The sequence below is a fragment of the Lissotriton vulgaris genome, chromosome 10 (assembly GCF_964263255.1).
Source record: "Lissotriton vulgaris chromosome 10, aLisVul1.2, whole genome shotgun sequence".
Taxonomy (NCBI): domain Eukaryota; kingdom Metazoa; phylum Chordata; class Amphibia; order Caudata; family Salamandridae; genus Lissotriton; species Lissotriton vulgaris.
This window is the reverse complement of record NC_141698.1, coordinates 141016722-141028856: the sequence shown is the minus strand read 5'-3', so window position 1 is coordinate 141028856 and position 12135 is coordinate 141016722. Positions and strand designations below refer to the sequence as shown.

Sequence of the window (12135 nt, the reverse complement as noted above, 5' to 3'; positions counted from 1 at the left end):
ACAGGGCCGGAAGTAGTGAGATGGGTCGTAGGTTCGACAATGTGGTGGGGTCGGGGAGTTGTTTTTTTTGCAGTGGTTTCACTGCTGCCAGTTTCCACTCTGGGGGGACATTGGCCGTGGACAGTGAGGTGTTGACAATGGCATTTATTATTGGGTTAGCAATATCCACAATGAGGTGTAAGAGTCTAACTGGGCATGGGTCAAACGGGGATCCGGATTTTGTTGCCAAAATTGCTCTTTTTGTATCCTCCAGACTAACTGGTAGGAAAGTTGTCAACTGATTGGCCCCTTGTCTCACTATGTCACCATCTATTCTTGGCTCTAATATAGGGACATCAAAGTCCTTCGTCAGACCCTGTACCTTTCCCTCAAAAAAGTCTGCGATCTTGTCACAGAGTATCTGCGAGGGCGGGATATCCTGCGCTAGACATTTAGGCTTATTGAAACCGTTTACAATTTTAAATATTTCCTTTTGTTTGCTGCTAGCTGTTTCTATTGCCGACGAGAAGTACCTCTTTTTAGCTTGTTTAATTAGCGCATGATAGGCATTTTTTATCCTTTTGTATTTGCTACGTTCTGAGCTAGAGTAGTTTTTCTGCCAGCTTCGTTCAGCTCTTCTAAGCTCCCCTTGTTTATTTTTGAGGTCTCGATCGAACCAGGGTGCGGATGTTTTCTTTCTATCCCGCCTCATTCTGTTTTTTCCCTGCCCGACCGTACCTTTCAGATCATTTATCCATGTTCTAAAACTAGTGGGATTTGCAGGTACTACCAGCTGGGGTCTACAGTTCCTGGCCATAGTTATAAGTTCTGGGTGGGACAGTATCGTTTTCCATTCATCCCTTTTTTTTACAAAAAATATTTTTATTGTAAAACAAAAAAATTTTCTGGCACACACATAACACAGAATACAAATAAAATTAATACATATAGTAATACATATAATAAACCAAAGTTACTATCAAGAAAAACAATATAGTACTAAACATAACCTTCAACACAAAAGGAAGAAGAAAGAAGAAAAAAGCTATTAATCAAATATATTAATACATCAGACTACACTTGCATTTGTCCTTTCCTTCCATCGATGAACCGGTTCCCAAATTTTCATTCCCAGCCTTTTTAGCCTTTTACCTTTTTTCCCAAATATACCCTTTTCAAGGTTGAACGTCCCCAATAATAAAGCAATCCACTGCTGTATTACCGGGGGTAAGGGATCCAGCCAGACTCTAGCAATCAACAACCTGAGGACCGCCATCGCTACAAATATAAATTCACCATGGTCACCTTCGCAAGCCCTAACTCCTAACATAATTACTGTCGGTGTTAAAGTCACATTCAAAGCAAGTGTATGGGCCATAAATTCCTCAATACCCTTCAATAAGGGTCTTAATTTGGGACAGAGCGCAAAAATATGGATACTATCTGCGGCCAGAGCATTACACCGCCAGCAATTAATCCCTGTAGTGGCACCCCACTGTGCTATGCGATCTGGCGTATGGTAAAGTTGATACAGCGTTTTGAAATGCTGGGATTGGAGTGGGGCGGAATAAAAGACCGAACAACCTAACTCCAAGGAATTCAGAAAAACCTGACTCGATAGCCCTAATTTTCCAGCCCATTTATTACCAAATTTGTCAGTGTCGTCCTTCTTCAATTCAGCCAACTGGGCATAAAAATATCGAATGGAGCACACCCCACTTTGCGCTATTGCTTCCATAATATTACTTGTATTAAATCCTCCCACACCTCCTTTTTTCTTAGTAAAAAAACTCCTAATCTGCAGGTACTTAAAAAAGCTATATCTTGCTATATTAAATTTAGCCATCAAATCTGAAAATTGAAGTATATTTCCATCTAAGTCCAGCATATCTCCTATTTTTTTAATACCTTTTCTGTCCCAGTCTGCCATAATGGTATCAGAAAAAATTAAAGGGGGTAGGGACTTGTTCCTATACAATCTAGTATACTTGGTAAATCTTCCTAATCCACAATTTTTTGCAACAGCAGACCATACATTATAAACTGCAGCAACTGTCTTGAATCGTGTACGTTTATAATATGATGAATCAGTACAATTTAAGAAAGCATTTACAGAATCTTAGCCCAATACAATTGAATAAATCATATTTGAGAGAGCTTTGACTTTCAAATCCCCTTCATTTGCTCCGATCAAACCTTGAATGTAATGCAATACCGATGCCCAATAATAAAACCTAAAATCAGGAACCCCCCAGCCTCCCCTGTCCCTTGGCAGAGTCATACATTTGTATGCCCGTCTTGTCTTCCCATACGACCAAATGAATTTATTAAGAATCGACTCCAGTTTGTTAAACCAAATTGACTCAAACAAAAGGGGGATTGTACGAAAAAAGTAAAGAAATTTGGGAAGTATAAGCATTTTAATAATGTTAGTGCGGCCCACTAACGTAAGCCTAAGATTATTTATCCTCATCAAGTCCGAACTTACTTTCCTCAATAAGGGGGAGATGTTACGTTCAACTACTGTCCCTAAATTAGGCGAAATTTCAACCCCTAGATAAACTGCTGCAGAGACCACTCGTGGATCATTGCATTGAGCTACTATGTTTTTAATAATCTGTGTTTTGGCTCTATTAAGCTTGTAACCAGAAATATTGCCAAAATTTAGGGCCCCTTGTTCTATCTCACCAATTGCCAGTACAGGATCAGGGGTAATTATCGCGACATCGTCTGCGTATGCCAACACTTTAACTTCTATCTCATTTACGCACATGGGGGGAATACTGGGATTAAGATTAAGATTGCGTAGATACGGATCCATATACAGTGTGAATAAAAGGGGAGAGCTTGGACAACCTTGCCTTGTTCCTCTTTTAATCTGTACCGCCGTTGTTAATTCTCGATTAATTTTGATTCTAGCCGTTGGATCCCTATAAAGAACCTGAATTGCTCTTATAAAATTGTCACCGAACCCAAAAGTTCTCATTAGCTCCCACAAATACTCCCAAGCGACCCTGTCGAAAGCCTTCTCGGCGTCTAAAAATAAAGCCGCGAGAGGGCCGCCAGAAGCCTCCATAGCATCAAAACAGGTGATCACAGTCCTGACATGTTCTGTAGTCCCCTTCCCCGGGATAAATCCGTGTTGTACTGGGGTGACTAATTTTTCTATGACAGCTGACAACCTTGTTGCCAGAATTTTAGAATAGAGCTTCACATCAGCGTTCATTAAGGCAATAGGTCTATATGACCCAGGAGCTGTGGCGGGTTTAACTTTTTTCAGGATAACTATGATTTCAGTCCCGCCCCATGATTTTGGGATTGAAATTTCTCTCTGGGCTTGGATGAGTGTATCCAGTAGCTCCACTCTAAGAACTGATATAAAAGTTTTGTAAAATTCGATCGGTAGCAGATCTGGTCCTGCAGCCTTTGAGGATGGGAGATCTGATAGGGCTAGTGTCAATTCTTCTAATGTTATGGTGGCATCAAGTATAGTTTTTTCCTCTAAATCTAGTTTATTAAGTTGAATGTTTCCTAAATAATCCCTAACTTTGTCCATATCTACCTCAGTTTCCCTATCATATAATTCAGAATAAAACTTCCAAAATTCATTCCTTATACCAGCAGAGTCCGAGATCAAATTGCCTGAATCGTCTACTATATTTTTAATGTCCCCTGCATTAACTTTTTGTCTGGTCCTAACAGCAAGGATATGACCGACCCGCTCACTAAACTCACAAGCCTGTTCCTTCTTTGCTAAATAATTAACTGCTGTCTTATTAGTGATTCTTTCCGCTATTTCCGCCTTTAAAACCATAATTTCCAACAATTGCTGATCCAATGGGAGCCCCCTCATAATTAACCTACTTAACTCGGCCTCAGCGTTCAAAAGTGAATTAACTTGTTGATCGATCATTTCTCTTTCTTTTTTCCGTCTATATGTTGAAAAGCTAATTGTCTCTCCCCTGACACCTGCTTTGAAGGCATCCCAGATATAACCACTACTAGTGCTCCCCGTATTGTTAAGCCAAAACTCACTGATCCACTTTTTCATATGCTTACAATAACCCTCATCTTGTAACAGAGCTCGCTCAAATGACCATTTATATGTCTTTCTACCTAACCCATTTAAACTAACTGACAATAACAGTGGGTTGTGATCAGAGACCAAACGAGGTAACTTCTTAATCTGCGTATTAGAAATCAAGACATTGGATATTAAAAAATAATCCAACCTTACTGTTATATTATGAGGAGCAGAGAAAAAGGTATCGCCATCTGTCTGCGGGTGCAAATTGGCCCAAACATCTGAGAGAGCATTATGCGAGGCCATATCTGCTATCGCCCTATGCACCCTTTTCTTCCTCCCCGTATAGGAATGACTCAGTTGTAGCTCAATATTTGCCGGTCGACTGATATTAAAATCTCCGCAACAAACAATTGGCTCCACCCAAGTTGAGATTTCATGATCCAAAAATTGAAATATGTCTGGTTCATCGCACGTTGAGCCATAAACTGAAACCAGTGTGAACCTAGCTCCTCTGAATCCTATTTCTGCAATCACCCACCTTCCCCACTGCAATCACCCACCTTCCCCAATTTTCCATTCATCCCTTGTGACCTTGCTGTGTTCATTTTTATGATCATTCTCTTGGTTAGACACAAGGGGAAGCATAAAAGGGATCAGCATATGGTCAGTCCAAATTTGGGGTCTAAGGGGGTCGGTTTTCAAAGTGTCTAAGTTAGTGGCAATGCAGTCTATCGTATGCCCTGCCTCATGGGTGGCTAGGGTGTCTCGAATAGTGAGGCCCAAGACCTCCATGGTTGCCCGATAGGAGGCAGCAGGTGCATCGGTAGTGGACTCTAGGTGGATGTTTATGTCACCCATCAGAGTGAAATTAGAATACCTAAGTATCAGTGGGCTGAGCACCTCTCCGATGTTCCCCAGGAAGCCTGCGCAGGGTCCTGGTGGGCGATAGATCAAAGCCCCTGAGAAGGAGAAGTTGTCATTAATTTTAATTATAAAACCCATGATGTTTTGTGTGTGTCCCTTTGCCAATTTTTGAGTGTTCAGTTCATACTACCATTCTTTACAATAACCACCTCAGTCTTTTTGAAAGCTAAAGTTGTAATCATTCATTGAATTTTATTGGGTGTGATCAGTGTATCATGCTGTAAGGAAGTCACCATTCCTCTATTACCTCGACTAAACCTTGACTGCCCACTGTTGCTTCTCTTTGCGAGTTAGTTGTATAAAGGCTTATTGAATTGGAATTTAGGAGTATTGTAGGCAATGGAACCCCAACAATAAAAACAGTTTCTGTTGTGCTTGGCCCCTAAACCTTTCTCCTACTCCCCTCTTGTTTTCCAAACCCGTTTTTTTTGTTGGCTTTTAACCACATCACTGCGGCGTGAATTACGCCGCAGTCCTGAACATTCCTATCGCGGGCGTGGACATGACGGCTCCCGGCCGTCATCAGCACACGCTCACCGTGACTCGTGACGGCCGGGAGCCGTCATGAGCATCGAAGAGGTTAAGACTTTGTGCATGTTATCACTACTGACCAGTGGTAACATGCTTGTGCTCTCTCCTTTAAACCCAATAATATTCGTTTACTTCCAATTGACACATTAAATGTACTTGTAAGTCCCTAGTAAAGTGGCACTACATGTCCCCAGAACCTGTTAATTAAATGCTGCTGGTGGGCCTGCAGCACTTATTGTGCCACCCATTTACCAGCCCTTTAAAACATGTCTCACGCCTGCCACTGCAGCCTGTAGTGCAGTTTTGATCTGCCATTTCGACCTGCAAAAGAAGCCTTTTGCCAAGCCTAAACCGTCACTTTTAATACATATAAGTCACCCCGAGTGTAGGCCTTAAAATGTCCAAAGCACAGGGTGCAGTGTATTTAAAAGGTGGGCCATGTGCCTTTAAGTTTTACATGTCCTGGTAGTGAAAAACTCTTACATTCATTTTTTCACTACTGCAAGGCCTGACTCTCCCATAGGATAACATGTGGATACCTTATTACATTCCATAAGTGATTATTTTTAATTGGAAACAGGTAGGAAGGTCGAGTTTGGTGTCTAAAAAATGTAATCTCAAACCCTCTTTAGTGATAAAGTTGGATTTTAACTCACAATTCTAAAAATGGCACTTTTAGGAAGCTGATGTTTTCTTATTCTAACCATGTGGTGCCTGTGCCCTGGATCACATGAATGGGCGTAATTGACAGTATGCCTTAGTGTATTCCTTCCAGACAGTGAAGCAGAGGGGGATTAGGTGTTGGCAGGATGGGAGGTGCGGAGCTGTTCCCTCGCCCCATTACATTTCAAAGGGGCTGTCTCAGCACGCTTACAAAGAATTTGACACCAGTTGATTGTCACTCCAGTCTCCTTTCAGCTTGGTTTGGGAGAGGAAGGAAATTACAGAACCAGATCTGGGGAAAGTCTAGAAGTTTCTCCCACTTCAAAGACTGGCCCCTGGTATAAATATTGGACTCTCAGACCAATTCTTCAGTACACTCTGGACCTGTGGAAGACTATAGGAAGATGGTCTTGTACTCGAGGGGAATGCCATGCTGCTTGAGGCCTGCCTTGCTTCTACAAGGACTCCACTGCTGCTTGATGCCTGCCATGCTCCCCAGAGGACTGCTGTGTTGCTTGATGCTTGCTTTGTTCTTTAGAGGACTGACTGCCCTGCTTCTTGAGGTCTGCCTTATTGCTTGAAATAGAGAGGACTACCAGAGTGACTCTAATGGCCAGGTGGCTGGCCTACTGTTCTGAGCAACAGGAACACAGTCATCTCCAGGGGCCTCCCTGCAACTGCGCAACTGACCTGCTGCAACTGGCCCTGCCTGGACGTGCCTGAGCCCTGTGGCATCTGTTGGAGTGAGTTCCTTATCCCCAAGTCATGCCTCCTCAGGTCCTAGAATTAGATGAGCTCCTCCTGTGAAATCCTGAAGTTTTGAGCTCTGCACAAAGGACTTTGAGAAGGTCATCTTTTTCAGCGGTACTTACCTGTCCCTGTATCCAGCCCTCACTCCATTGTGGTTGGCCTGAACTTTTGTCTTTGTCCCAGTCTAGTGACAAAATACCCACAGTTAGATCTTTCTGCTTCTTGGTGCTATCTTTACTGAAACCTTTAAAAATCTCTGATCTACTGATTGGATTTTTGTCAATTTGGCCACATTTTATTTATTACATTTTACTCTATTTTCTAGATTGTTGTGGGGTTTTCTTGTGTTTTATTTTACTGTATTACTGTTTATTGGCTGCATAAATACCTAACACAGGGCCTCTAAACCCAACTGCTTTTGTGCCAAGCTATCGGAGAGTTAAGAGCAGGTTAATTTAGTGGCTTTTGTGGTCCACCCTGACCACGATTGTGGTTGTTCGCTAGGAAGTTTTTTTTTCAACCCACTTACTAAAAAACGTAATTTCTTACAATATCCATCACTCAGGAACCACCTACTACCTCAGGCCTCTAGAAGAGGCTTGATAATTTACTTGCCAAAGAATTAAAACACCTAGAATAATGCTATTAAGAAACCCTTGACCAGATCTGCAGTTGCCGATTCACCTGCATTAGCAGACAGCATTCTTCCTCTAAATGTGATCCTTTGGGTACGTTTTAGTCAAAGATCTGTAATATTTCTAATCCCAGCTTCTCCTTTTTTAATAAAAGTATGATATAATAAGCACTGCATTAAAATCTGCACAGGGCTCTTAGCCAGTGGCATTTGTCCCAGGGCTATCTCTGGTCATTTTCATTAGAGCCTACCCCACCCTAATGCAGTGCTGTGAGCACTGTGGAACCAGGAAATATGATTAGTATTCATGTTGAAGACTGTGTGCTCATGGTCAATCACATTTTCAACAGATAACTCTGCTGCCATTCTCTTTAGTATTGCACAATTGGGGAGGGGGAGTGAGAATCCTATCACAGACAGAAGAAGTGTATTGCTTGCTCTCCAGTGGCTGGAAGGTGGAGATTAAGGCCTTGTATACACTAAACACAGCACAAAATATAAAACATCTGATCTGTGGGAGTTAGTGCAGATGGATGCAAGGAGTGTAGTGTACTCACAAACTGAATAGCTGAAGACCTAGACAAAATTGACATGAAATACACATTGTGTATGAAATGCTGACAAAATGAGAGCCACAGGGCGTGTGTATATGAGATAGGTGCTTTATAAATGTAAAAAAAAACTGTTGTGGAAGAAAAAAATACATAAAGCCTAGTATGTGAGATGCTTTCAAAAACAAAATGGTGTGTGTGTGTCTGTGTGTGAATAACATGTTCGCTAAATCAAGATACAGTATGTGTTTGACAGGTTATACATATGCATAAAGCTTGGTTTGTGAGACACAGAGTACCATACGTCGTGAGATGCTTGAAACAATGAGGAATGTGGCAAAGACTTGTGTAATGCTCACATAAATTTAGTTTAGTGAAATATGCAGAACGAGATGAGTGTGGGTGATGCTCGGTTAAAAAGCAAATCTAATGTCTTCTTTGGAGCCAGTATGGGTTTTCATTCATAGAAAAATATGAATCTTCCTGTGTCAGAAAGTTATTTTTTTTCAAAGGGCACTGTTAGGTTGTTACCAGTCCTGGAAAAGTTTGAACTAGATATATTCAAAATCTGTTGTACTAAAAATATATATTTTACTGAAACACAAGTCACTATTCCACAGTGCGATAAGCAGTTATACATATAGATATCTGAAGTACCCATATTAACCTAGAGGTGTGCGAGCCACTGAAAGCTCAAGCAAGCTCGAGCCTGAAGTCTGTCTCAGATCGTTGGAACCGTGAGCCCATAGCGAGCCGAGCTTTCATGTGCCTTCTGCCTACCACCCTCCCTCTACCCTCATGCGCAAATAGGTAACAAACAACACATTAATATTTGAGGTAAAGAGGAGAGACAAATAAATACCAATTTAGTGGCTGGTTTGTACAGCGCCAAACCAGAAAACCTTGATTAATCATGGCTTCTCCACTTAACCATTGTGTGATCTTAGGCAAAAGTTTTACTTTACTCATTTAACTTTTGTTCAGTATTGCACATGAAAGCACTTCATATACATGAGTGCAGTATACCAGCTGTGCGAAACCTATTATGTGTAATTGAATAGACTATAATATTACTCTATTTATAAGAATGGGGTCTGCATAAAGGATTCACATGCAACTGTCAGGACAATAATGGTTCTAAGCTCATGTTTAAAAACTATCACTTTTAATAAATACGTCTCAGTGCTGCTATGTGACGCTTTAATGTCAAAGCTTCCACATGTTAAAAAAATACGCTTTTTGAATTTTGAAGAGACATTACTATATTTTAAGTGATGTTTGGTGTATTATTTTCATGGCAAAGAATTTCAGGGCTCAGCTTGTGCACGGGCTCTGGAAATCAACCCACACCTTAATTTGTTGTCTCGCCCACCTAAATATTAACTGACTGAGCTTTACTCTCAGAACAATGCATTTTCCACAGCTTAGTTTAGATGGCATTTATTTTTCATTTAAGGGGTCTGCATTTATATTTTACATGCAGTTAATGCCCATGGTCAGGGGCACTGGAGTTATGTGCCAGGAAGGACCAAATTATGTGACAGCATTGACTAAATTATGCAGCAATAAAAAGCGAATTATGCTGCATAATCTGACACTTTTTGTGATGGTATTCATTCATTACATTGTCATTTTTTACAAATCCTAACACTGTACAGTCAGAGGCTTCACCTCATTAGTACCAGTTTATCTCTCAAAGGTTGCATATGTGTGGCAAGTGATGATCAGTGTTGTGCTCTTACCATGTCATTTTGCTGCTCCTATGCATATATTTGAGGTGAAAAGGAGGGAGAGATAGGGAAGAAAAATGTGTAATGCCCATCACAGTGCAACAGGGCCTACAGCACCCACAATACACTTTACACAAGGCAACTATTCCCCTGGAATGAGATGAGCGGATGGACATGGAGAGCTAAACCATGAAATAAAATAATTTATTGAACCTGATGACAGAATATGACTTTTTTCATTAACGATTCTGTTTAAATAGTTCCTTATGCATAGTTTTAAGACCATAACAAAATAAAAATAAAAAGTCATTGACATTTATATTCTGTCATTGATATTTATGTAACAGTTCCTTGCGACTCACAAGGGTTAGGGATGTGCTATAGAAATGCCAATATAATGCAATGTTACTGTCTTGCTCATTTATATTTTAAAGGAAACTTGCATAACCTCTCCTTTGTAGTGGTTTAGAGTGTGACAAGGTACTACTACAGTGTATTTGTCAATGGGGAGAGAAATACTAATAGAGACATTCATCCTTGTTTATCTTCCCCCACATTGTCTTTAATTGACACCTTGCAAGTGGGCTGAAGAGGGCACAAGACCACAAGGGGCACAAGAAGCAATTGAAAGAAAAACAAAGCATCCTATACTTTTAAAAGACCTTTAAATGACCCGTGAAGTACCACAGTCCAGCACACAACACAGATAAGAATCATCAGTGTCATGGAAGCTGAATCAGCCTAGGCTGCAGCATAGGAGGTTGGTGGGGAAGAGGATCTAAAGCTCTTTTAGTGCTTGGATTGAGGAAAAGAGCCATGCTGAATTTAAGTCAGCAGCCCATGTAAACGTCATTTGTTTTTCAGACCCCATGATTTTAATGCACTGAAAGGCGAATGAAGTTTAAACAGTGACTGCATGGCCGTCTCTTTTTAAACTTCAGGGTTGTTTGTCCCCATTGTCCCACCCACCCTTGTCCCCTGTGTTCACCCAGCTCCAAAATATGTGGTGGATAAATCCCCTGCGTCCCTCACAGGTCCTGTACCCATAATTAGAACATTGGAATGTTGGGAGCTCCATTGAAAACAATGGAGTGCTCCGGGCTTATAATGACTGGTATAAGCCCGGAGCTCCAACATTCCAATGTTTCTTTGTTCACAGCTCTGACTGTGAACAAAGGCTTCAGGGAGCCTGAGGGGATTCCAATCCCCTTGCGCTCCCTGAAGGTTTTGTTTTATTTGTTCGAACATTCTGCCCTCTGGCGGCAGAATGTTCTAATAGCCCTATAGCCCTTCGTAGCAGGGCTATACCGGCTTTTAAATTCCCTCTGCTTTGTTAAAGTACCTCGCATTCGGCTAGGGCCTTTAATGCTGCAGCGGGCCTTTAATAGCGGGTATAGCCTGCTACGGCGGGCTATAAAGCTATATTATTGTCCGCAGGTCCATGCAATAACTCTGGTGTGTTCAGTTCCACTGTCAGCATGTTTATCCTAAGCTTAGATCCCTTTTGCTCACATTAACAGAGCAAGCTAGAGACTCTTATTTACGATCATTATTTACTATTGAGGGATAATATGTGTAGTTTTAGATGTCAAATACAGCGCTTGCTGCGCTAGGCATTGTAAAGGTGTAATACTGCAAATGGAAATTTAGCACGAGTACCACTAAGCACTATATAGTTCACTCCTTTTAGTCGTTATTGAATTAGATCTCACCTTCTGCCCTTTCTCTCTCCCCCAGAGTTTCTGTTTTAGGATTCAGAAGATTCTGGAGCCGTACAAGCCAGAATGGTGCAAGACTCATGAGGACTGGTCACTCTACTTGTTTTCCCCTCAGAACCGGTAAGACATTTTTTTTTTTTTTAAATTTGTTTTTATTGCAGAGTTAGAGACATGTCCTCAAAATTAGACCAACCATTACACTTATGACATCACAAAGTTGAAAGTAAAGCAAATACACTACACAGCCATTTAGCCCACATCCCGGAGGCTGGGCGGCGCGCCAAAAGTACTGTGCTCCAGGTGATGTCTCAGTGTATGCCCTGCTCGGGCGTTCGGTCGGTTACATCATGTTGTATCCGCTTTTACCCCCTAAAGCCCACCCCCCCTTGCACCATCAGAGCCCAGAATACTCCCTGGTCGCCAACATCAGTTCTCGACCATATCCCAACAGGCCCAGTTGATTACCGGTAAGACATTGACTGCTAAACCCTCTGTGTCACCAATATCCCTAAAATAAAACACAACAATAGATTCCCATTACCATCTCCTGCATTGTCACCCTCATCAAATATAGGACCAAAGCAAGCAAGGACAGCTCTTCAATTGATGGTTCTTCCACCTAACTTCA

The 12135-nt window shown here is 41.4% G+C and overlaps 1 protein-coding gene across 1 annotated transcript in view; it reads left to right on the top strand.

The window, feature by feature from the left end:
- Positions 1-12135, top strand: part of CACNA1H (calcium voltage-gated channel subunit alpha1 H) — a 1502131-nt gene that overhangs the window by 1227014 nt on the left and 262982 nt on the right. The window contains exon 18 of the mRNA XM_086940723.1: positions 11527-11627. Coding sequence (XP_086796849.1) covers positions 11527-11627 — 101 coding nt within the window. The remainder of the gene's footprint in view (positions 1-11526; positions 11628-12135) is intronic.